The 26885-nt window shown below is 39.2% G+C and overlaps 1 protein-coding gene across 3 annotated transcripts in view; it reads right to left on the bottom strand.

Annotated features, from left to right (window-relative positions):
* Positions 1 to 26885, bottom strand: part of LOC120302601 (SITS-binding protein-like) — a 61590-nt gene that overhangs the window by 4366 nt on the left and 30339 nt on the right. For 2 of the 3 annotated variants that reach the window (XM_039331259.1, XM_039331258.1), the window contains 7 exons: positions 26007 to 26214; positions 25159 to 25309; positions 23939 to 24142; positions 21620 to 21888; positions 19148 to 19284; positions 15661 to 15782; positions 11459 to 11638 (listed from right to left, as the gene is read on the bottom strand). In XM_039331259.1, coding sequence (XP_039187193.1) covers positions 11459 to 11638; positions 15661 to 15782; positions 19148 to 19284; positions 21620 to 21888; positions 23939 to 24142; positions 25159 to 25309; positions 26007 to 26214 — 1271 coding nt within the window. The remainder of the gene's footprint in view (positions 1 to 11458; positions 11639 to 15660; positions 15783 to 19147; positions 19285 to 21619; positions 21889 to 23938; positions 24143 to 25158; positions 25310 to 26006; positions 26215 to 26885) is intronic. The other variant, XM_039331260.1, reaches the window with a different exon arrangement.

The raw sequence follows: 26885 nt of genomic DNA, 5'->3' as shown, positions 1-26885 counted from the left end.
ACTCTGAAACTCAGGACTAGGGCAGTGCTCAGGCCATCCAGACAAAACCCAAGAAAGGACACGTGAAAGTGTGTGATCTGTGCCTGTTTCAGCGGCGACATCCCTGGCATTCAGAGGGGACTCGGGCAAGGCTTGGATGGATAGAATGTTGACAGCTGGCGCAGGGTCAGCTTCTACTACTGGCAGGGGCAATCTACTGAGGCCATCAGCATGGCCCATTTCTTTCCCAGGCTTGTGGAGTAAGGAAAAATCATATGCAGACAGAAAAATAGACCACCTAAGCATTCTAGGGGAAATGATTTGGGGAGTTTGTTTACGTGTGGTAAACAGTCCCAGCAGAGGCTTATGGTCAGTGAAGACCGTGAAATGCCTGCCATACAAGAAATCATGGAATTTTTTAATTCCAGCAACAACAGCCAGAGCCTCCCTGTCTATCTGAGCGTAGTTGCGCTCAGCAGAAGACAGTGTTCTGGAGTAATATGCAACAGGAACCTGAGTTCCATCAGACCTGAGGTGGCTCAGGACGGCTCCTACCCCGTAAGGGGAAGCATCACAAGCGATGCACACAGGAAGGGACTCATTGAAGTGTGCAAGTACACTGTTAGAAGTGAGTAAGGCCTTGACCTCATTGAAACTAGCCTCATGTGTTTGTGACCACTGCCACACTGCTTGTTTGTCTAATAGCCTGTGAAGAGGCTCAGCTACACTAGCTTTATGTGGAAGAAAGGAATTGTAGAAATTCAGGAGGCCCAGAAAGGCCTGAAGTTCGGCCTTAGACTTTGGCCTAGGTGCTTCTAAAATGGCAGTTAGTTTGGATTCAGCAGGGTGAATCCCAGCAGCATCAATTTTGAACCCCAGAAATTCAGTAGAAGGCACCCCAATTTTGCATTTGTCTTTTTTGAGCTTGAGGCCTGTTTTCCTGAACCTTAACAGAACAGCCCTTAGCCTTTCAGCTAGAATGTGTGTGGAGTCTCCTGCAATTAAGACATCATCAAAGTAGGGGCAAACCCCCGGTATGCCCCGCAGTGTGTTTTCCATTACGCTTTGGAAAATCCCAGGAGCGACATTCACTCCAAACTGCAGCCTTTTTACCTTAAAGGCTCCCCTGTGGGTCACAATAGTCTGAGCTATAGCAGCATCATCATCAACAGGCAGCTGTTGATACGCTTGAGCTAGGTCAAGCTTTGCAAAAACGCGCCCCCCCTTGAGGGAGGCCAGAATATGACTGACCACAGGAACAGGATAGGCATGTTGCTGCAATGCCTTATTAAGAGTGCATTTGTAGTCAGCACAAATGCGAATGTCCCCATTTGCCTTTAGAGGCGTGACAATGGGGGTCTCCCAAGGGCTGGAATCAACAGGTTCTAGATTCCCTGTTGGATCAGTTTGTCTAACTCAGTGTCAATTTTACTCTTTAAAGCAAAAGGGACCCTTCTTGCTTTAATTCTAATGGGAGTGACAGTGGGGTCTAGTTTTAAGGACACAGGGGGTCCCTTGAATGTGCCCAGCTGGGGGCTGAAGACATCTGCAAATTCTTTGCAGACTTCCTGTAGGTCGAGTGTTTGTAAGCTGTTGAGCCCCGTGACGTGTATCCCCAAGGCTTCAAACCAATCGAGTCCTATGAGACTCGTTCGTTCACCCCCTACTACTAATAGGTCTAGTGGACCTTCAAAATTCTTATACTGTACGTTAAGGGTGGCCTCCCCCTTAACACACACTCTCGAATTTTGAAAGTCTGTTAACACAATGTCAGAAGGCCTTAATTTAGCCTGAGTTCCACTGCCGGAACAAATCTTCCTAAATGTATGTAAGGATATGATTGAAAGGGCAGACCCCGTGTCTAGTTCCATAGTTAATGGAACCCCTTGTAGCTTCACCTTGAGTGACAGCTTTTTCTTGATGGGCTTGTGTGTGCCTGTCCTGAAGATGCTTCTTCGCGAAGCGCAAAAACCTACCCTATTCTGGCTGGGGACCCCGGTACCTTTCAGGCGCAGTTCTTCCTGAGGTTGTACCTTTCGTCGGCCCAGACACACAGCTGCAATATGTCCTTATTTCCCGCATGCCCGGCAGATAGCGGAGCGGAACTTGCAGTCGGTTCTCCTGTGGCGACCTCCACAGCCGATGCACTTGAGGGGAGCTGCAGAGCTTCCTTTCTGATTCCCTTCCTTCGTGGGGTGGAGACGGTCGACTTCCTCGTCCGGATCCTCCTCGGAGTTCCCTTGGGCGTCCTCTTGGTGCACGGATGCAACCTCTGGACTGTTCCTGATCGGCCGCATGTTTTTGACGGCGCCGCCTGCTGCTTCTTCTGCGGTGACCTCTCTTAAGGCATCTTGGAAGGACAAGTCTTCTTTGGCGAAAAGCCTCTGTTGTAGATCTCGATGCCTTAAACTGCACACGAATCAGTCCCTCAGTCGTTCTTCGAGGTCCTTGAACTCGCAGTGCTTGGCGGCCTTCCTCAATGCAGCGATGTATTCTTTGGCCGACTCTCCGGATCGTTGATCCCTCTGCTCAAAGGTGTGGCGCCATGCGATGACGGACATCTTGGGCTGGAAGTGCTCCTTCAATAGCTTCTTTAGATCTGCATAGCTGACAGACTCTAATGCGATAGGTGCTGCAAGGTTCTCTGCGATTTCGAAGGCGTCTTGACTGAAACACAAAGCAGGGTGGCAGCCTTCAAGCTATCTTCCCTCACTTGGTTCACCTTGAGGTAATTTTCCACCCTGGCTACGTAGGACTCCCACCACTCTGGATGTGAGACGTCGAATTCCGAAAGCCTTCCAACTTTTGCCATTTTCAGGAGACGGGTCTATCAGCCAGCCTACCCCCGAATGCGCACTGGATTGGCGGGTAGCTGCCGAATCAACGCCGTTCCGCCGCTCAGGACTCACTTGGGTAAGCTTACATCTCTTCCTTTCCAGGCGATGTAAGGCATCCCACCTTCGTCGCCAGTGTTGAGTCCTTGGCGAAAAGCAGACACGAGAAGCAGTTGTAGTTCTCAGGTTTTCTTTTATTCTGTGTTCAGCTTACAGGTGAAGGCTTCAGCAACGCCCAAAAGCTCCCAGCCTCTTATATAGGCAATTCCCGGGTCAATGTGTTACTTTTCCCGCGCCAGCACCCGCGCATGCGCACAGGCGCTGGCGACAGCCTGTCTGGTCCGGGGCAGCTTGCACCTGCCCAGGACTGCCTGCAAATGCCCCGAGCCCGTTTGCAAGGCTCGGGACATAACAGGTGTAGAATGTAGTGGCCAGATTGCACAGCAGAGGTCTTAGCTGTCTTGGCTGCTAATTAGCTGCTAAAGCATGTGAAGACCTGAACAACGTGGGTACTGGAATATTGGTAGACCTTTGCCATTACAGGTTGCTGTCATTACAACCATCTAAGTCTAGCTGCATGTGTCAACTCTGGCAGAAGATCATTTTGCATTTTTCTCACAAGCAGCTTTCTTTCTGGTGGTGCATATAAACCCTAGGATGCATTTGCCATTGCCTTCTGTAAGTCAGTTTTGAAGTACGTCCTCTTTAGCCAAGCCTTCCCTGCATGGATGTTGGATAATGTTTCCTTTCCCCACCAACTTTGTAGTCAAAAACCTGTACTGTATACCTTTTATATAACTATTTCATAAATTTATTGTAAATTGCTTGGAAAAGCATTTGATGGGAAGTAGTACGGAAATGTATTACACCTAATATATTGTTGATGTATCACTAACAAAAAAAATTCTAAATTTCTAGAGAAAATGTTTAAAAATGTATCAAATATGTGTTGGAAATGTAAACAACAACCAGGCACTTATTACCATCTCTGGTGGATATGTCCTAATGTTAAAAAATTTTGGTTTAAGATCCATATGTGGCTAGAAGAGATGATTAAAATACAGATAGAATTTAAACCAGAACTCTGTTTGTTAGGAATATTAGGTTTGAATTATGGAAAAGAGAATATTTAATACTACATGTGCTGACAGCCGCAAGAATAATATTTGCCCAATTTTGAAAAAATAAAAATTTACCATCTGACCAGGCTATAATAACAAAAATACTCAAATGTGCAGAAATGGATAGACTGACTTTAGAAATGAAAGAGAAAGAAGACACAATTTACTTTAAAACATGGGGAAAATTTTATTATTAAAAAGTTTTTATTTTCCATTTATTCATACAAAATACAATTCAATTAAAATAAATTCCTAACCATTGGTACCGCCTGCTCATTCCCCCCAGGCTGCGTCCACCGTCTCTAAATCTTCCCTACTTCCCTCCTCTTTCTCTCCTCCCCTCCTACGCTCTTCCCCTCCCCTTCTCCTCTAACCATCCTACTTCCTCCCTACTCCTTCCTCCCCTCTCATCCCTCTCACACACATGAATGCAGCATAGGGGAAATGCCCAAGCATATACCATGACTATATTATCATTACCCACCCACCCACTCACCCACCCACCCATGCTCAACCCTCCCCCCCTCGCTTCCCAGAGCAGAATACAGGGTTATTATTAAGAAAGTTAACAATAAAAAAGAAAGAAAGAAAAAAAAACATCATACTTAACCTTTAACTCCCCTTAAATTAAGTCATATAAACAAATCTCTACAACAGTTACTATAAAATTTACTCATAAAATAAATGAAACTTTATAGTCCCATATTTTTTCTGAATATAATCTATCCATCTTCTCCATACAATAATATATCTTTCTTGTGTATGATCCTTCAAATAAGCAGAATTTTTTTCCATTTCTGCAAAGTTAGAAACTTTAAATATCCATTCTTCTAAAGTAGGCAACGAGTCCTTCTTCCAATACGAGCCTACTAATAACCTTGCTGCAGTTAATAAATTCAACATTAAAGTAGTTTCTTTGTCATTTAAATCCACAAAGATACCCAATAGGAATAATTGAGGGGTGAACTTTATCTTCCTTTTAAAAATCTTTTGAATGTTTCACCAAATCATAATCCAAAAAGCCTTTACCTTTTTACAATTCCACCAAACATGAAAATATGTCGCATCCATTTTACCACATCTCCAACATTTGGGTTGTAAATCTGGATACTTACAAGATAATTTTTTAGGATCTAAATGCCATCTGTAAAACATTTTATAAAAATTTTCCCTCAAATTTTGAGCTTGTGTAAATTTAACATTTCTAATCCAAATTGTCTCCCATAAGTCCAGTGGGATCGGATCCTGGATATTCTGAGCCCATTTAATCATACAGTCTTTAACCAATTCTGTTTCAGAGTCTAATTCTATTAAAGCATTGTAAATTCTTTTTATATGGGCCTGACTCTGATCTTTAATCTGAATAACCAGATTTCCATCTTCTAGTGTTATTCCTTCTTTCTTATCTACAGTCCACCTGTCCACTATTTGTAAATATTGAAACCATGACTGTAGAATATTTTCTTGCCTTAATACATCTAGAGATTTTAAATGCCAATCCGAACCTGACCAAATTAATAATTCTTTATACGAAATTTTATCAAAGTTCATCCCCTTAGAAATCCCTTCAATTGCATGTCTAGGAATCCCCCAGATAGGTATTTTATAGTTTAACCTATAATAATACTTTTTCCAAACTCGAAGTAAGGCACTCCTCAAAATATGTGATTTGAAAGCCCGGTCCACTTTCTTATTAAAAATTAAATATGCATGCCAACCGTACATTAAATCCCACCCTTCAAGAACAAGAATATCCTTATATGTTAAATTAAGCCAATCACTTATCCAAGTTAAGGCGGCTGCATCATAATATAATTTCAAGTTAGATGCTTTAAGTCCTCCTCTTTCTCGGGCATCTTGCAAAATCTTAAACTTAACCCTTGGTTTTTTCCCAGCCCAAATGAATTTATTGATACCCTTCTGCCATTCCTCCAAATTTACATCTTTTTTTAAAATAGGTATCATCTGAAACAAGAAAAGAAACTTTGGTAGAACATTCATTTTTACAGCTGAAATTCTCCCCAACAGTGACAATTGCAGTTTTTTCCAGTCATTTAAATCCTTTTGCACTTTTGCCCATAGTAATTCATAATTATTTTTATACAATTTTCCATTTGAGGCAGTTAAATATACTCCCAGATATTTAACCTTTTTCACCATCTGAAAACCTGTGGCTTTAACCAAACTTCCCTTGTCATTGGCTAACATATTCTTAGATAATATCTTAGTCTTATGGTTATTGACTTTAAAACCAGAAACTTTTCCATACTGTGTTATAAGTTCTAATATATAATCAACCGCTCTAATTGGTTGTTCCAAAATCAAAACCAAATCATCCGCAAAAGCCCGTAATTTATACTCATTTTTTCTTATCTTTATGCCCTTGATTACCGTTGATTCTCGAATCTGGATCAACAAAATCTCCAGTGTTAAAATAAATAACAATGGAGATAATGGACATCCTTGTCTTGTCCCTTTTTCAATATTAAAAGTCTCAGTCAATCCCCCATTAACAACAATTTGAGCAGATTGTTGCTGATATATAGCTTTAAGTGCATGTAAAAAATTATCCCCAAAATTCATTTTCTCTACCACTGAGAATAAGAATTGCCAATCTAATTGATCAAAGGCTTTTTCAGCATCCAAAAATATAAAAGCCACAGGAATCTGGTTGTTCTTATCCAAATACTCAATTAAGTTAATAATTTGTCTAACATTATATTTCATGTATCGCCCTGTTATGAATCCTGATTGATCACTGTGAATCAAATCCTTCATAACCTGCATTAATCTATTTGCCAAAATTTTTGTAAAAATCTTGTAATCTACATTTAATAATGATATCGGCCTATAATTCTTAGGCTCTCTAAGATCTTGATCCTCCTTCGGAATCAATGATATAAACCCTCTTTTCCAAGAAGGAGGAACTTGTGCTCCCAGCAAGATACTATTAAAAAGCTCCTTTAATGGCTCCAACATTTCTTCATATAAATTTTTATAATACGTCGACATCAATCCATCTGTTCCTGGAGACTTTCCCACCTTTAACTGCTTGATAGCTAAGCCAATTTCCTCCACAGTAATTAAACAATTCATCACATTTTGCTGTTCCTCAGAAAGTTTAGGAAAATGTACTGATTGTAAATATTTATCTATATCCATTCCCTTTATATTATCACTTGAGTATAGTTTTGTGTAAAAATCTAAAAAACTCTTTTTAATCAAATTTTGCTGAAAAACCTCAGTACCTTTATATTTTACTTTCTCTATAATCCTAGCCTTCTGTTTCTTTCGTAACTGATAAGCCAACCACCTCCCAGGCTTATTCGCATTACAAAAAGTATTATGTCTCATATAATGCAAATTGGTAGCACCTGATCTGCCATCAACATATTAAATTGTTTCCTAAGCATCTTTATAGAAACCTTTAAGTTATTATCAGTTGGGTTAAGAGCAAGCGCTTCTTCTTTTATTTTAATCTCATCTTCTATTTCTCTATGTCTTTGTATCCTTTTATCCCTAGAAACTTTATTTAAATGAATTAAAATTCCCCTCATATACGCCTTACTGACGTCCCAGACCATGGGCATCGATGTACCCTTATTCATATTTAAAGCAAAAAACTCCTTTAAATACTCTTTACATTTTTGTACAAACTCTCCCCGGGTAAACAAATTCTCATTCAGTCTCCAAGCCCTTCTGTTCCCATCTTCCAAGTATAGCTCCATCCACACAGGACTATGGTCTGAAAGGGTCCTGGGAAAGATTTTTACCTTTCTCACCCTAGAAAGAAAATCACTAGTAATCAAAAAGAAGTCAATCCTTGAAAATGACTGGTGTCTATCCGAATAGAAGGTAAAATCTCTATCACTTGTGTTCCTTTCTCACCAAATATCAATAAGTTCCAACTCTTCTTTCAAATCAAAAAAAGTTTTGGGTAATTTAGTTTGAATGAAATTTTTTGAAGAGCTCTTTTTATCTATAGTTATATCCAAAACTCCATTCCAGTTACCCATCAAAATTACAGATTTATAATCCAACTGGGATATCTTCCCATGCAAAAGCTTATAAAATTGCTTCTGTTGTTGATTAGGGGCATATAATCCAACAATAAGAACTTTCTTGCCTTGTAACAATAGTTCCACAAAGACATATCTTCCTTCAAGATCAACCTCAATTAATTTAGCCGATAAATTTTTCTTCACATAAATTATAACACCCCATTTTTTCCCTGGAGCTGGAGCTATTAAATTTGATCCCAAATGAGAATTTATCAGATATTTTGAGTCTTTTGAAGTTATATGAGTCTCTTGCAAACATATCAAGTCATTATTATGTTGTTTCAAATAGTAGAAGACCTTTCTCTGTTTCTGAGGTGAGTTTAAGCCATTAACATTCCAGGTCAGGAACTTAGCCACCTGAAGCCTTTGACACATAGCCTGAAGATCAACTGTCGAAGATCTTTTAGGTCTTGCCCCTCCCACAGGCTCTGTAGTAACCATTCCTTCTACTTTATCGCCACTCTTCTGCTGCTGCTCTTTTTCTTTGCGTTTATGGGCAGCTCGTGTCATCCTTTGATCTTTTATCTCAAGATTCTGTATAGGCAACACCGCTTGTTCCATGACCATCAATGAGGAAGCTCCTGCCATAATGGGCTCTTCAATTATCCTTGTTTGTGGAGGTGAAGATGGTCTTGCCTTTAGAATAGAGTGATAGAAATCTCTTGCCTTTAAAACTGTAGTTAATCTGTAACGTATTCCATCATAATTCACTACTATTCTTCTTGGAATCTCCCATCTGAACTGGATTTGACGACGTTTTAACTCATCAGACAGAAAAGTAAAATCTTTTCTACCTCTTAAAATTTTTGGAGGTATTTCTTTTAAAATTATCACATCTTGAGCTGCAATTTGAAACCTCTTTTTATAAAAAGCCTGTATAATTTCATTACGAATAGATCTTCTGGAAAAGTAAATAACCACATCTCTTGGTAAATTTCTCTGTTTGGCAACCCGTGAGTTGACTCTGAAGATTTTTTCTATCTCATTCCCAACTACTTCTGGTCTCCATCCAAGATTAAAAGCAATATCTCTAACAATAAGCATCTTCAAATCTTCCTGGGAATTTTCTTTCAATCCTCGGATACGCAATGCGAACTCCATTTCTCTGTATTGTGAAATAATTTGTTCATCCTGTGTAACTTCTATCTTATTCTTCACTTCCTCCATTCTAAATTCCAGTTTTGCTGCATTTTCAGTAATCTCTTCCATTTTATCATCAATCCTTTCAATATGCAGGGCAAGACCAGAAAACGCAAATAGTATGTCTTCTCTGACTTGCTTGTTCTTTTTCTCCAATAATTCTTCTGTAATAACCCTCTCTGCAATTATAAGATCTTTTACCTCCTCTTTAATATCCAAAGCAGTCATTTTTAAAGCCTCTTGTAAGTCTTTGAGAGAGATTGCAGGAGGAGGAGAGGGTGGGGGTGATTTTGGTTTAGACTGAGAAGCAGGCTGAGTCATTGGGGAGGAGATGGAAGCTTTAGGGACAGAGACCAAACGTTTTGAAGCCATTCTGTTAAGTTCAAAGGAGCAAAATTCTTGCCTCTATAATATCACAGTTCTTTAAATAATAATAAAAAGAAAGAAAGAAGGAAAAAAAAAGAAAGAGGAACAAAATTCTTGCCTCTATATTTAAAACATGAACTTTTAACTTTGTTGCAAAGTCAAACAAGAAAGACAGTCGCCATTTTGCCTTTCACTTTCATTTTCTTCAAAAGGGAAAGTAAACAAAAAAAGGGGGGGGGAAGATGCTTGCAGGAGTTAAAGTCACAATCAATCTTAAATCCACTTTCTCCTGGTCTGCTCCGTCTGCATTTAAATACTCACAAGCCTCCCAAAAAAGCAGATGTGAGAGCGGCGCCTTGCTTCATCCCAGAACTTTGGGACAAAGACATCCTGGAGTGCGGAGTTGGCTCAGGCTCCAAGGGAGCTCTACCCTCTGATCCCCGAAATTATGGGGATCCAGGGGAGCTCTTACCTCTACCTGAGTGGCTCAGGAAAATTTTATTATTGATTAGAAACACACTAGAGTGAGAAAAGATTATGAAATTTAAACAGATAATTGATAATTTGTATTTATATTCTATGATTATTTGTATGAACTTGTTCTTATTTCTTCTTCTTCTTCCTCTTTGTATATTTGTGATCTTAAATAATATGGTAAACTATAACTAATATGTAGTATATTATTTTAAAGTGATTATAATTAATTAATATTAAGCATTATTAAGTAGTGAAATGAATGAGATTTATTGACTAATTTGTTATTTACGTGATTATATGGAATGTTTTTTAATAATAGAGTAATTATTAAGATTTAATAGGTAAACCTGGACTGGTAGACTTGCTGAAGCGATATTATTTTGTGGAATTAATCCCACTTTTGTGTTATCCCTTTTCCCTGATCTAACCTTTTTTTTTTAATTAAAAGTTTTACAATTTTACAATAATATCCCTCTCCCACTCCCTCCCAACCCTCCCAAAAACCCTCCCCCCCTCTTCCCAGAGCTGAATACAGGGTTAACAAGAAGTAAAAATGCAAAGCATTTAAACTTAAATAAACCTAAGACAAAAATTACATTAAAAAAAATCCAATATATATATAATAAAAAAATCCAATATATATATATAATAAAAAAAATACTGATCTAACCTTTTTGTATGTTTCCCATTGTCTTACCCTTTTTGATCCTATCCCCTTATTACCTTTATAAAACTCAATAAAAATATTTATAAAAAAAATAATAAAAAAATTCTAAATCTCTATCATGTCTTTCTTAAGTTACATTGCTTAAAAGCACAACAAACCTATTCTTCTCCCTCTTATTTACTTTCTCTCCCAGCCTTCCTTTTCTATTAATCTGTTTTAAAATGAAGCAAACACAGTATTCTATGCCCACTGTTCAAGCAGGGCCCGCTACTGATTGTGGCAGCTTTTCAGCAGGCCTTTAAAGAAATAATCCCTTTCTCTCTCCCTTCTTTAACAAATAGCCCCAAGCATGTAATGCACACTGGTTGACTTCCATTGACTGATTGACGTTCTAGTAGATTAATTCCCAAAGGTTGATGAAAGAGAACTATCATTGCAGAAGTCTTCAATTTTTTTTCTTCAGCTGAGTGTTTTTCCAATGTGTCACTGTTGCTGTATGTGATGGTTGTCATCAGCACTAGCTGGGAATTCTGATGGAAGTGACCATCATGTTGGGAAAGAGTAGATTATGTTCTGACAGTGTCAGTCTTAATATATACCTTTTGCTGATGTGCTATATAATATTCTTTTAAAATATTTTCAGACGTGATACTGTGATGCTCTCAGGTGTTGGTTTTTTTCTTAACTGGAGAGAGATTTCCAGAAGCCTTTAGGGAGCTGACATTTTCAGGTATTCTAATACACATGTAAAATGGTGTCAGTCGGCCCTTAGGAGCTGATCTAAAATATCCTAGAAAAGAATCCATGTCTTACCTCCTCGCCTATGAGAAACTGGTCATCAATGGTAAAGGCAGCTGGCTCAGTGGGGCTGAGCCACCAGGTGGGCCGAAAAATTGGATCCCCCCTCAATAGCCATTCCTTGCTGTATTTCTCAATGAGTGGAACCACAAAGTTCTGGTGTCTCTGAATATAGTACCTGGTGAGGTTCAACACCTGAAAGAAAGGAAGAACAACGGCTTTCTTTTTTTTTAAAAAAAAAAAATACAAATCAAAACAAAGAGAAGGTTGTTTTAAAATATGTCTTTATAAGGAGCAGTAGATGCAACAAGCATTATTAGCAAACGCTTCGCCGAGTAGATACAGAATTTGCCAGAAAACATGGACTTCTTGGTATTTCATCAGTTTATTCAGCTTCTCATCATAATTAGACACTGATGGAAATTTCCTCCCTGAACTGAACATAGTCAGGCTTTATCATCATTACCAGTGGCAGCAGCAATTGCACATGCCTCCTGGACTATAATCTAATGAGACACTTCAAGAGAGGAAAAGGATAGAAAAGCAACTTGTCTAAAGTCAGCTGCTCAAAGCTTAGAGTTCTAAAGAGAGATTAAAGCCAACAGAGAAAGAGGGAGGGGAGGGGAGGGGAAGGAAGGGAAGGAAGGGAGGAAGGAAGGAAGGAAGGAAGGAAGGGGAGGGAGAGGGAGGGGAGAGGAGAGGAGGGGAGGGAAGGGAAGGGAAGGGAAGGGAAGGGAAAGAAAAGAAAAGAAATGGAAAGGCTTTCAGAAGTTTTTCAAAAGAAGCAAGATAGGAAATAACTACAGTGGGGAAGAATTCCAAATGTGGGAGGTAGCAAGGCACAGCCAATTGACAGAAGAAAATATTAAAGGACTAAGAGGAATGAGGCCCATATGCAGAGATTGTACCTCTGAAAGGACAGCAATGCTGTAAGGCTTCTGGAAATCTGGGCTAATTTGATGACAATAGCAATAGCATTTTAGACTGACATACTGCCCCATAGTGTTTTACAGCACTCTCTGGGTGGTTTTCAATGTCAGCATTATTTGCATATTGTCCCCAACAATCTGGGTTGTTGTTTTACTGAACTTGGAAGGATGGAAGGCTGAGTCAACCTTGAGCCCGATCAGGATCAAACTCCAGACTGTGGGCAGAATTTTAAGTGCAATATTGCACTTAACTACTGCGCCACCAGGGCTCAGGACTTTACAGCATTTCCTGTAGAGTAGCGGGGTAGGGATTTCCACATTCTCACCTTGCTGGCCTCCTGTCTTACTGCCCTGCCTCTTTTTCCATAACTGCATTACTATTCCTCTGATACAATCTCCAGTTAAGACCTTTTACAACTGGTTTTTTCCTTGCCTTGAAAAGAGCCACAGAAGAAAGGAACAAGGAATGGGGAAAGGTGCCAATTAGCTGCCTTTTTAGTGCCTCTCCATGGCCTATTGAAGGGAGTCCTGGCCAAGGTAACAAGGGGAAAGTGAGGGCAGTTCCAAATGTTATGCAAAATTACTGCTAATGATTTGGATTGCAAAGCTGGCAATCACATGGAAAGGCATGAGGAGAAGGCTGGTAATAGCTAAATTGAAGGAAAGAAGTAATACAAAAGGAACTGAGGGTTGATGGGTACAGGGACAAAAAAGGAAGAAGGTAAAGGACAAAGGATAGAAGGAAGGAGAGGAACAAGTTTGAATTGGCTAGCCTATGAATGGCATTGTGGAGATCGCAAACAAGATTTTAGCTAAATTTAGTACTAAAGCACGAGGCTTAAAATGAAAGGTTGGAAGCACAGTAAAATATTATGATTGACGGAGGAAAGTTAAGAACATAAATTAGAGTGTTAATAAATTGAAAAAAGGAAAAGTTTGCAATATTAAGAAGGAAAGGATGACAAGAACATGTACTAGAATTTGAGGACAAAAAGAGGCATTCTGTAGAGCAGGGCTTTTCAACCTTTTTACCAATTGTACTACTTTTAGGATATGGCAATATTCGAGTACCACCTAGCAAGGTGTCAAAAACTTGATTACCAAAAAAAAAAAAAACCTGTTCAAAGTTGCAATTGCACTGAAATGACTTATGACCATTTTTCACACTTATGACCATTGCAGCATGCCCAGGGTCATGTGATTTATATTTGGATGCTTGGCAACTGATTCATATTTATAATGGTCACAGTGTCCCAGGGTCATGTGATCCCCTTCTGCAACCTTTTGACAAGCAAAGTCAATGGCAGAGCTGCTGGTGGCCAAGTGCTAAGGCGGGACTTCCTTTCCTCCCTCCCTTCCCTGCCTCCCTTTTTCTCATTCCCATCTCTTTCTGAAGGAAGAATTTGAAACCCCCCCCCAATATTTTCCCTCTTCCATATATTGATCAAACAAGGAAAGGCCTCCAGAGACAGAAAAGACAAGCTGCTGAGTGAACTAGCTTAAAAAGGCACATTCCCCTTTAAGAATTAGCTACTGGCTAGAAAGGAAAGTTAAGGAGTGCAGCCGGCACTTAAGGAAAAAAAATCTAAGTACTGGCTGCAGGTTAAGGCAACCTCCCCAAATGGCTCCATTCATAAGTAAAGGAATGCTATAGGCAAAATCCATTCAGGAGAAAAATACTTCAAAATCCCTTGCAGCAACACTTACAGCTAACAACAGCAGAGCAATAGAAACTAACACGAGACATCAGCCAAATAGAAATTGCCAAACACTCCTTAAGAACACAAAGCCCACATTGCACAAATCCCAGAACTTCAAAGTCACAAAAGCACATAACAATCCTTCCACTCTCCATCTCCCTCCCTTGTGCCTCACCTCCAGCCATTGCTGCCTTTTTTCATTCCTCTTGGAGGGTGACCCTCCCCCGCTACATTTCTTGCCTGTTTGCTGCTGCCAGCACAGGTGGCTGCCACAGCAGTTGTAGATCGGCTCATGGCCAGCCTGTTTGATTCCTCAGCCTGCTTGATTCCTCCTCCTCCTCCTCCTCCTCCTCTGTGCAGCTGACTCCACCTCCTCCCAAGGCTGCTGCTTTTTTTCTCCTTCTCCTGCCCAAACTGCCTCCTTTTATAGCAGTGGTTCTCAACCTTTTTAATGCCGCGACCCCCAATCAGTCATAAGTCGAGGACTAAACCAGTCGTAAGTTGAGGACTAAACCGGTCGTAAGTTGAGGACTACCCAACCAGTTGTAAGTCGAGGTCTTTCCCTGCCTGGGAGCACCGCACATGCGTGGTGCTGCCCCCTGCGCCGGCCGAGGCGTAGCTGGCAAACGGCAGAGACAGAGCAGGCCGACCTCCAGCTGGGCCACCAGCTGGCCCAGCCCAAGGGAGGTAAAGCACCCGCCGGAAAAGGGGAAAAAATGGTGGACAGCCTTGCTTGGCGACTCCCGTGAAATGGTCGATCGACCCCAAATGGGGTTGCTACCCATAGGTTGAGAACCGTTGTTTTATAGCCTCTCCTGTCTCCACCGCCCTCTTCCTTTCTCATGGGGGAGGGTGAGCCAGAAGTGAGCCTGGGGCCTTTGCAGCTCCAGAGGACTCTCTCACTGAAAGTCCTTGCCTGTGCTGGCTCTTTCCCTCCCCGACTACACTTGGCTAGGCAGGGCTGCGTACCACCTGCCACTCATTAATGTACCACAAGTGGTACGTACCACCAGTTGAAAAGCCCTGCTGTAGAGGCATAAACACTCAGTCTCACAAGAGAATAGAATGAATTGTTGTGAAATAGAAAATAGAAATAAACAGGAAAATGAAATGGATTGTTTGAGAGGGTCTTCAGGGATTTCTATTGTATCCATCTTAAGCTTAGAGATTATTAATCCTTCCAAAGGATACATTGGCGAGGTAAAAACAGTAAGAGCCAACAGAGTATGTGAGAGAGACAAATCTTGATAGTTCAGTGGGAAGTTTCAACAATTTTGTAAAAAATTTTGGGAGAGTGATTCATGTCATCAAGTTTTTGTCAACACTTAGGGATCAGATAGACAGATTTTCTACATGATGATCTGTCCCTAATCTGGTTCTTTGGTTCTTCCAATGATACACTTATCACTACTGAAATAATGAATGGCAAGCTGCTATCTATCTGCATTAGACCTCAAGTTTTAACAACTAAAAAGGACAAGGACATTTTTTTTTTCAGAGGAACTTGAAAGATAGCAAACAATCAGCCTGGAAAAAGGTGTTTTTTTTTAATTTTAGTATCATTAGAAAACAAAAAAAGTTTACCTACCCAATCACCACAACAGACCCATGGTGGAATCCCAAAAGACATGACTGGAAGGAAAGTGACAATTTGAAGCCATCTAATATATAGCTCTTCATCAGTCAGAAATTCACCTGAAAGTGTTCCACCTTTACAAAACATACAGAAAACTAAATTAGCAGGCTATATGAAATGTAAGATAAATCATTAATATTCAGCTTTGATTTTAGATTCAATGAATGAGTAACCTCTAGAGTGAATTGATAATATAATTCAAGTCATTGTAACATCACTTCTCTGTTCTCTTGATAACCAGGGCAGTATTAAAACATGACACAATCAATATCATAGCCCAGATCTGCCCAGTTCCTGGGCTTTTACAGTCTCAATCCCTTAACTGCTAGTACAGAAACCAGGGAAAGGTGGTGAGGGATGGGGGGGGGAAGCAAAATCGCTGTTAAAATCAGCATTTTTCCAAAAGAAATAAGTGAAGATAACAAATAATAAAGAAACTAAACCAAGAAAGGCCATTTCTGACTATCTGACTTTTGAGAGAAAGCAATATAATTGGCCTGATTGGTTTAGGTTATGAAAAATTCAACTAATACACATTTCCAGCTGGAACAGTACAGTACTAATATAAATAGCTGAATTTCAGATAAATGACCCAGATAATTTCCTGTTAAAAGAAGGGAAATCTTTCATCTCCCTCTGTCAAACACATGCTTCACATTCATTTTTCAGGCAGCATTCCTCTTATATAACAATAGTAATAAAAAAAACAGACAAAGCTATAAGAGTCGAAATAGAGGACCGATCATTAAATGTTTCATACTTCTGGGCCTTTTATTTCTTTTTCCTTTTTTTGCTAAACATTATATTCCTATTAACACATATTTATTGTATCTGGATGTCTTAAAGACCAACCCAACTGAACAGTTATTATGTTCACTTAAGCTACTAGAATTAAAGTACCATTGAGAGTCTGTAACTCTTGATCAACCCAACATCTCTGATATCAAGACAATGAGTTGTTTATTTTCCATATTTCTGAACCACTCATCTCCCTCAAAGAGAGACTCTGGGCGGTGTATAATAAAATATAAACACAGTATATAAAAATTAAAATGTTAGAATTAAAAATGTAAATTAAATTTAAATGTTTTTAGAAGGAGCAAGAATAATTAAACCAGGTTAAAAAATAATTTAAAAGGTAAAGGAACGGCTCTCAGGGCATCAACTAGACCAGGGGTAGGCAACCTTGGCTTTTTTATGACTTGTAGACTTCAACTTCCAGAATTCCTGAGCCAGCCATGCTTCACAAGTGAGGCTGCAAAAGGGAAGAGCAGGAGAATTGGGGGCCTATCTCACCTCTGGGGGAGAATATTCCTGGTGTGTGTGTGTGTGTGTGTGTGTGTGTGTATGTGTAAACAACAGGGAAGGCTCTCTTCCTAGGTCCTACCAGTCAGAGTTCTTTAACTGAGAGGGTCTGCAACATACTTTCCCTGCCTGACTGAGTGGGACAGGCCGATGTAACGGGATGAAACAGGTTCTGTAGGTAGGCCTGGCTATTATGAAAAATAAGGCCACCTTTTACAATACAAGGGAATTACTTTGTTATGCAAAATTGAATTATATCTGCAAATAAGTTATAGCATGTCTCGAAGCAATACATTATACATATTCTGGGAATGGTCTACAAGAAAGCAAAATGCATCAGGCAAAACTGGACAGAAACATTTGAACTAGCACAAACCAGAAAGCACTGCTTTCTACTTAAGTCAGGAAATGTAAGAATATGAGGGTTTATATTAGCCAAGAGCCACTGGAAGACAACATCATTTCCACCCTCCAGGAATGTTTGGTGGCCCGAATTCAAATCAGGGCCATCTGGCAAAATAGGATATATCTTTATTATGATGTGCAAATTTACTTCCTCTGGGTTGTAAACCATGGCTTAAGGCATGACACAGTATGTCAATCTAGTGGAGAACAATTAATCAGTGGAACAGCCTGCCTCCAGAAGCAGTAAATGCTCCAACACTGGAAGTTTTTAAGAAGAGACTGGACAGCCATTTGTCCAAAATGGTGTAGGGTTTCCTGCCTGAGCAGGGGGTTGGACTAGATGACCTCCAAGGTCCCTTCCAACTTTACTACTATTACTATCATTACTAGTTTTTTGTGTTTTATTCAATGAAGCATAATTTAAAAAGGCAATGATTGTTGGAGATTATGGGAACAGAGTTTAAAGCGGTCTATTCCAACATTCAGAGAGAATCTTGAAATTACAGAAACAATTTTTATTCTAGGCAATCTGAAATCACCTCAGGCTTTTAGCTAAATATGGCTTAGGCCAATTTTTTTTTTTTTTTTTTTTTTTTTTTTTTGCAGTACAACTATTTGCACACAATTTGCCCTGTTCAATTCCATTTTCAGCAGAATGCCTTTCCCCAGGCTTGTGATGGATGCATTTGACATTAACAGCTAGCTTTGCTTATTCAGTAACAGATTCCTCATTGGCCTTTAGGCTGGTTGCCTTCTTCTTCTAGGAAAGGGCTTCAATCTCTTTGCCCAGCTTTTAAGTGTCTGTCTTTTTTTCTGCTTGCGTTCAATTATTTTAAGACTAAATGTTGAGTGCTGCCTGAAGCCATAAAATGAAAGTCAGTAGACTAAAAGAAATAAAGTTGATGACATATCCATGGAATTGGAAAAATACCACGTTTCTTGTCCGCCACAAGTATAGAAGATAAGAGGTGACATTTTAGATATGCCCAATTGCTTTATTTTAGATTTTGCAAATGTTCAGAAAGCTTCTTGGCATAACTTGAGCAAAATGGTGCAAATTGATGGCTAGTGAAGAACAGCCAAAAGTATCTGGGAATTTTCATTCATAATCAGAAATATGAAAAAAAAATCATGTCTTATCAAAGGGAACTGCCTCTTAATCAGGTGATTTGTCAACATAACACAACGTCTTCAGTTTTCAGATCAAAACCATTTTAGCTCTACTTGGAGTCTTGAAGGCATTAAACCTGGAAAACTTTCACAGATGTAATCCATGCTATGAATCAGTTGCAAAACCAAAAAGCCTTGTGCTTTCATCAGTTAGATGAATGAAGCCAGGATTAAATGCATATGGATTTTTTTACTTATATCCTTCAATTGTTTTTACTAGTATGCGGACTAATGCCTAATAACTGAAATCAAATAACTCCAGTGTGGTGGCAAAATTGGACATTGATGTCAGATTGTGTACATTTGTCTCCCAGTAGGAATCTAAAAAGCTGCCTTTTATTGTCAGACCAGTAATCCATCTAGGTATACAAACTGACTGCCAGTGACAGGGTGGAGCTTCAGAAAGGATTCCCTCCCCTGAATATTACATAGAAAAGGGGGCACTGGATTTGCAGCTTTCTATTTATAAATATGTTATACTGGAAGTTATTGCCTGATTTTTCATTTATTAGCCTTTTAAAACAGCTTTTGAAAGAAGCAGATCATATAATAATATTACCTATTGCCTCTGGAATGAAAAAGTTATAACCAAGAAGACTATAATGAAGCACAGATGGAATAATTCCTTTCAAACCAGCGTAGCTCCAGTCAGATTGTCGTGGATTCATTTGGAAAAAGAGTGGCAGGTGGCTGGATCTATAAGCAATACAAATAATTATACAGTAAACATGAAATTACTCAAATGCACAGTAAGTGCTTACTGGAAGTACCAAATGCTACATCAAAATCACAAAAAGTCAAATGGACCTTGAACATGGAAACAGACTCTACTTTTGGTGTATTATTCCTTACTTGTTAAATAGAAAGGATAGGCTAGAACAGATGATTGCATACATGGCTTTGGGGGATCAACCACTCCTCTATTCACTAGAATACAGCAATCAGAGGAGGAGTGTAGCTAGTTGAAGTTTCCTCTCTAGAATCCCACTAGAAAATGAACCTTGTCAAAGGAGGGCCAGGAAATAAATATTTTCCGATGTGCAATTCAGACTCATATGAAGTTCTTTTAAGACAGTTGGGGGATTAAAAGACAAGAATTACATCACTCAGAAAGCATGGAAAGCAGCCATTCAAAAAGTTCAGATTAAGGACTGAACTCAAAAACACTAAATGGCATTTCTATTGTTCAGATTTATCCCAGTGAAATGATAGCTTTAGCTGTTAAGATTATTAGAATTAATGCTGGGGTCATTGACTTGCATGTGTAGAAAACTCCTTTTAACAGAAAATAATGAAAAAAATGGGACAGAGCAGAGAATTGCTGCTTGTAAATGCATGGAGTTAGGAGAAGTTTGAGAGATATTCATGCAGGTTTTGGGGAGTCTAGAATTTTGGTGGAAGAGCACTTTCCTAGAGCAAGAGGAACTCAATTTAGAGTGTAAAAACTTCTTGAGTAGGAAAACAAAGGAACGATCCTTATTGAGACTGTGATCAAAGCAATCTACCTAAATCATCTAGTTCCTGGCATGGGATGCTAGATCTCCACGAAATTTCCCATTGGCAGGAACTTGCAATTGTGCTAAGTGACTAAGGGTCATGACACACTGGCATTCTTTCGTTCTTCTGCTTAAAATGAGGCGAACTACCAAATGATGTTATAGTGTCTTTGCCTACAGTAGCCAATACTTTATGTGCTTATTGTGAAGTGGGGATAAGTAGGGTGCTTGCTTTGCCTTCCTTTATTGGCCAGCCTGAAGGAACACATATTGTCTTAAGAATTAGCGAATAGTGATAGTGAGGATGGGCAGGACAATCTGTCTGTGAAGGGTCTGAGAAGGAAAAATACAGCTGTGTGTAAGTGTCCTAGGAAAATAAATCCAGCATGTTGAAATAGGATGATAACTTTGAGTCCCATGAGCATGTCTACTTTGCTTCTAAGCAAAACCAAAACAACCCTGCATTTTGCAGATGAAATAGAGATCTTTTTCGGAGGGAATCAATAGTTATTTCAATAGTAGCAGAATTTGTGGATGTTCAAGTCACACTGTACACATTCAGAAAGTCATTCAGAAATTGAGTCCACAATGGAGGGGGGGTTGGCAAATGAGTTCCTCTACTTGCAATATGGAGTACAGAATCCTTCCTTTTTCCAATTGTAGGTTATTAGAGAAAAGGATACAATGTAAAAGGAATTCCAACTCAACTGTTGAACCCATCTTGATCCCTATGTGCACTTTCACCCTCTTGGATTGTATGCTATGTCCCCTCCAAAGGAATGGGCTTTCTCCATCTCAGTGCCTTTAACATGGGATGTAAACTATGAATCTCATTATTTACTGCTCTAATGTTTGCCATCATCTTGGTACCCTAAAGGTCCTGTATCACTGTATATGTTTTGGGGGATAAGATGGAACTCTTTGTCATATCCAAAATGCTGGAAAGACCACTTATTCCATGATATACTACTCTTTCACTGCAGAAAATTAATGGGAAAATAGTCCCATAATAAATATGCATGACAAATCTTTCCACTTGTAACTGATAGGGGGAAAGCATTATTAGGTGGGTTTCAGGGCTAGTCAGCGCTTTCCTTAATTCTTTCTTAAAGTTTTTCTGAAAAATAAACTAACCCAATGTTCTTAATCCTGTACTGAACCTAAAAACAAGAAGAAGGAAGAAAGAAGAAAAAATACAACTTTGAGGACAGCCACTTTCCCCAAATTAGTGCTCTCTGCAGTGTATGTGCTTGAGGTCATTTCCCACAATTCCCATGATACTCTGACAGGCAACATATTTGGAAATGGGGGAGAGAGATCTAATTTGGGGAAGGTGATTGCAGGGAATTCTAAACCAAAGATGTATAGCATTAACAAGTATTGTCTATTTCCAAGAACTTTCACTTTCTTTTATAAAGACATTGAAGAGTCACTTTGCGATGAGATGGGTGACAAATTTAATAAATAAATAAAAGATTGGAAGACAGGCCTGCCTTAGGACAAGATATTGTGTGAGAATTTTTCCTGAAACCAACCTTGTAGCACCAGTAATTATTGATGAATTGCCTAACATCGTTGCTATTGAGCCCAAAATACGAATATACTGATCCCCTCGGAGTTCCGCAGGAGGTGGGATCGCTTGTTCCATAAATATGTTGCCTTCACTACCTTCAAAAACCACATACTTTGCTCCCAGTTGTTGTTTCAGGAGCTTCACCTGGCCCAGGTACCAGAGCACTGCAGCCTGACTGGTTACATTCAGACAGGCTGAAAACTGCCCTTTCCATTTGGTGAGGAGTGGCACCTGTAACAGGAAGGAGGACATAAGAAAGCTGTAGCAGAAGTGGAGACTAATTCCTATAAACTGATTAGCCAACAGCATGCGATTCATCTGCTAAATTGGAGGATTAAAAAGGTCAGCTTTGATTATATAACGTTAGACTTATAGAATTTATGTACGATCTGCACGTAGGCGAATTGGGTGAACAGAGGTGAGAGCCTTAGCAAAGAAAAGTCAATAGATGAAAGGTGAATGAATATGTGGTCGCATAACTGGTTTGCCAAGACAAAAAAGGTATAGTGAATAGTGTTCACCATATAAATTTTAATTTTCTTTTCCTGTTTCTTATCTCAGGTGTATTGTTTCTTTGACTTACTGTTTCTCATTCTTTTTCTGCGCACTATGTACACTGAAAGGATAGGTATATACTTATTTTGCACGATAGGTATATACTTATTTTGTACTGCTCCAATATAAAACATTCTGGATCATCACTCAACATGCTTATCTGTGTATGTGATGTATAAAATATTTCCATGCCAAAGTTTCCATTTCTTAATCTTTCACAAACCACTTTGAAGTATAACTGTGGTTATCTTTTCAGGCAGCCCAAGAATGCTGAAAATATGTTAAAGACACTGCAGTCCAATCAGCACTTGCTTTTTAATTGATCAGGAGAAGAGTATTGCCCTATGAATGTCTCTCTCACACACACACCTCCCACAGATTCTGGCCTCCCACAGATTCTGGAGAAACAAAGGTCACTCAGAGAAGGACAAGGCAGGGCAAGAAGCAATGGGTGGAAACTAATCAAGAAGAGAAGCAACATAGAACTAAGGAGAAACTTCCTGACAGTTAGAACAATTAACCAGTGGAACAACCTGCCTCCAGAAGTGGCGAATGCTCCAACATTGGAAGTTTTTAAGAAGAGATTGGACAGCCATTTCTCTGAAATAGTATAGGGTTTCCTGCCTGAGCAGGGGGTTGGACTAGATGTCCTCTAAGGTCCCTTCCAACTTTATTACTACTACTACTACTACTACTACTATTATGAAACACAATACAAGTAGTCCTCAACTTAAGACCACAATTGAACCCCAAAATGTCTGTTGCTAAGTGAGAGAATTGTGAACTGAGTTTTGACCCATTTTACAACCATTCTTGCCACAGTTATTAAGTGAATCACTTAAGTTGTTAAGTTAGTAGCAGAGTTAAGTGAATCTGGCTTCCCCATTGACTTTGCATGTCAGGAGATTGCAAAAAATGATCACATGACCCCAAGACATGGCAACCATCATAAGTACGAGTCAATCGCCAAGCGTCTGGATTTTGATCACATGACTGTGGGGAATGCTGCAATGGTCGTACGTGTGAAAAACGGTCAGAAGTCCTTTTTTCAGTGTTGTTGTAACTTCAAATGGTCACTAAATGAGCTGTTATAAGTTGAGGACTACCTGTGGATGTTTAGATAGTCCAGTATTTTGCAAAAAAAAAAGTGGTTAATCATAGACCTAAGTCACAAACACATGAGTAAAGGGATGCTGTAATATAAGTGCAAGGACTGATCAAAAGTCGCTTTTTTCAATGCCATCTTAAGTTCAAACAGTCACTAAATAAATGGTCATAAGTTGAAGATTACCTGTAATGTGGTTTTTTTTTTCCTTCTGACAGTTGCTAACTCTAAAACAAAAGAATTAGAAGTTCCTGCAACTTGGACTGGGGTGCTTGCATATCCCTCCATCCTGATTAAGCCATAACCTGCCTATGTCCACGCAAGCAGATAACAACAACTTTGAAAAAAAAAATGATATAGAGGGAGCTGAGTAGGGTAATATGCCTCCCTCCTGCCATAACATCCAAATCCCAGCAAAAGGAGAATCTGCCCAAAGCAGTTGGAGTGTGGCACAATTTTTAGGACAAAACAATAAAGTGATCCAATCTCTCACCTGTACTTTATACAAATTTTGGCTTTCGTTTTCCTTTAAAATAAATCAAGCGGCCAAATAATCGTATGATATAAATGACTGTTAAAAGCAATGGGCCAAATAAAAGAGACAACATTAGCAAATTGTACCGAATAGTCACTGGATTCAGAATGGTGGCTCAACCAAAATTCTTCTTTCCCTTCTTGCAGGGACCTTTGGAAAATTGGTGAGTTGATGCTTGTATAAGGGGACAGAGTGATGGAAAGTTTTAGTGGTTTCATACGGAAGTAGTTCATGATAAATCTTGGTGCATGCAGCCTTTTTCTTCTGAGCAGAGGTAAATAGACGTGATCCTGCAAGGGAGTGAGAAGAGAGAACAATGAGACTGTACCTTTGTTGCAGAGGTCAAGAACTATGTTATATGGAGAGTAAGACTAATTGCTCATTATGCAAACCATTGCTTATTAAAGAGAGCTCCAGCTGAGCACCTAAATTATATAGCCAAGAGAGATTTTCCAGTTTCCTCATTAGTGGCATCAAAACAGAAACCCAGGAAACAGCACAAAAGAGATATTGTGTATAGATTGGTAGGCAAAACTTGAATAAACTCTTTGGTGGTTGTAGTTGAGGGGCCTGAGCATGCTTAGATGGACTTCTGCTTATGAGATCATAACTTTCAGTAATGATGCAGTAATCCTGTATGCTTCTATCTTGGATGTTACTGGGTGAATCTGGTCAGGGCCTAGAAAGTGTGTTAATAGGAGCCTCAGAAGTTGCTTGTCAGATTTATGATAATATCTAATAATAACATCCATGTCTTGTCCAAATAGTTGTTTCAACAATGTAGATTAGAAGTTCTGAAAATGTAGCCCAAGGAGTACAGTCCTCTGGCCTTAAGAAACAGCACACGGCCTACTATATTAAATGACCTCTTCCTTCCTTCCTTCCTTCCATCTCCTTCCTTCCTTCCTTCCTTCCTTCCTTCCTTCCTTCCTTCCTTCCTTCCTTCCTTCCTTTCTTTCTTTCTTTCTCTCTCTCTCCCTTCTTCCTTCCTTCCTTCCTTCCTTCCTTCCTTCCTTCCTTCCTTCCTTCCTTCCTTCCTTCCTTCCTTCCTTCCTTCTTTCCTTCCTTTTTCTTTCTGTAATAAATCTTTGTAAGATGTTAAAACTCTAACAATTACAGCTAGTAAGTACACCAATAGCTATTAAATACTGTCATAATCAAGGAAATACCCAGTGGCTTGGAAAAAGATTTGTTCGCCAAGCATTTGACGAATGATATTCTGAACTATAATTTAATGCAGAATATTAGAATTAAAAATTGTTGAGGAATGAACTTTGTGGATAATACTTGGATTTGCTGCACATACCAAATTTCGAAGTACCATTGTAGACTCTTCACTGAGAGCAATTATGCCCTCCCCAAGATTATGTGTTTGAAGCTTATTGTAGAAAGATCTCAGTCCTCGCTCCATTTGAGCAAAAGAATCAGCCATACCATAATACCTCCAGACTGGTAACCTGTTAAAAAGAAAAGTCTTGCTTGATTTAACAACAATTGAATTGCCTGGATCACAGATTTTGTGACGAGAAAAATAATATATATATTTTAATAGTTTTATAGGCAGGCCACACTTATCTTGGTTTCCAAGGGTGAGGGACACAGTAGATAGAGTGATTATTAGATAGGTCAATGTCAGGCGCAAGAGATCAGGTCCATCCAAATTAAAATGATTTATTGCTGCTGATACCTAAGCACAGGAATATCCTTAATTGACAGTTAGCACCTGCTAGAAGTTAATGGATTTGGGAGGACTTAGCTCACTTGTGGTTATGTAGAGATTCTAGGTTGATTACTCTTTTAATTCCGCCCCCAGATTCTGCCACTCCTTCCCCTACAGTCATATGCTATACATATAAGCACAGGACTTTTTGTTGATAGAGTTCTCCTGATTTCTTTATGTTTTTCAACTATTTTAGGTCTTACATTACAGTTTTTTTGTACTCCGCTCAAAAGGGCAATACGTCCCTGCATCTTTGGGAGTCATAGTGAACTTTTCAGTCTGATTTAGGATCAAGCTATATGTCTGTGACTTTTTCTCCCAGTCTGGAGCCCTTTTAATATGTAAGGACAACAACTCCCAGAATTCCTAGATCTTGTCATTAAATAACTGCTTGAGATATCAGACAACCCTACAACATTTCACTTAATTCTTACCTAAGTATGTCTGTATCTGGCAACCTTGGTTGTTGTCTCAGAAGTCGACTTCCCAGTTCCTGATGAGCAGATGTGATATTTTGACTCACGCACACAGTGTACTGCAGGGAAGCCATGTCTGTGCCAGGGGTATTTTCAAGGCAAAAATGTTTGTTTCTCTCCACTGAGAGAGAGATTGGTGTATCTGAAACCATCATCATGGTCACTCCTTCAATGATAATATACAGAAAAGCGTTATTCATGAATCATTAAATACTTTTTCAATATAATTTTTCTTTGTGAAAGATAAAGTTCCAAAGTGGTTTGCAACTGCTTTCTTCTCACATGTTGTTTTCAGATTCCCAGTATAGTCAGCCAAGATGGACTACATGCTAGCATATGCTGAAATAATGTTTGATGTATGCTGTGGGAAATAAGAACCGTCCCCCATTCCTCTTTGAAGATGTTGATTTTTTACTTTTTAGTTAGTATCTTAATTTGTCAACCCAGCCTAGTGCTGGGTTGTTTTGGATTACAGCTCCCTTCACCTTTATCCTTGTAAATGGGAGTTCTAATACAATAGAGGACTATGGGTCTTTATGTATGAGTGTGTATACTGTATGATAAAGTCACACGAGCCTTATATGTATGACTACATTATTTTATTTATGTTACTTATGGGTGAGATTGCATAAACATTCTGTTGTTTACAGATGGAATAGGTATAATAGATATAATTAATTCCATAGTCTACAAACATTGATGGAAACTCTGAGTAATTAGATCTCTTTTTAATCAATAGTCTCTCCAAGCCAAACACTATATGAGAGAGGCGTTCCCTGATTTTCAGACTTGTTGAGCCTGGCAATAAATTCTCTTCACAGTATGATACTCAGTTCT

The sequence above is a fragment of the Crotalus tigris genome, unplaced genomic scaffold, assembly GCF_016545835.1.
Source record: "Crotalus tigris isolate CLP2741 ecotype Arizona unplaced genomic scaffold, ASM1654583v1 scf7180000024436.1354646, whole genome shotgun sequence".
Taxonomy (NCBI): Eukaryota; Metazoa; Chordata; class Lepidosauria; order Squamata; family Viperidae; genus Crotalus; species Crotalus tigris.
The sequence above is the reverse complement of the archived record's forward strand: the minus strand, read 5'-3'. Positions and strand labels throughout refer to the sequence as shown.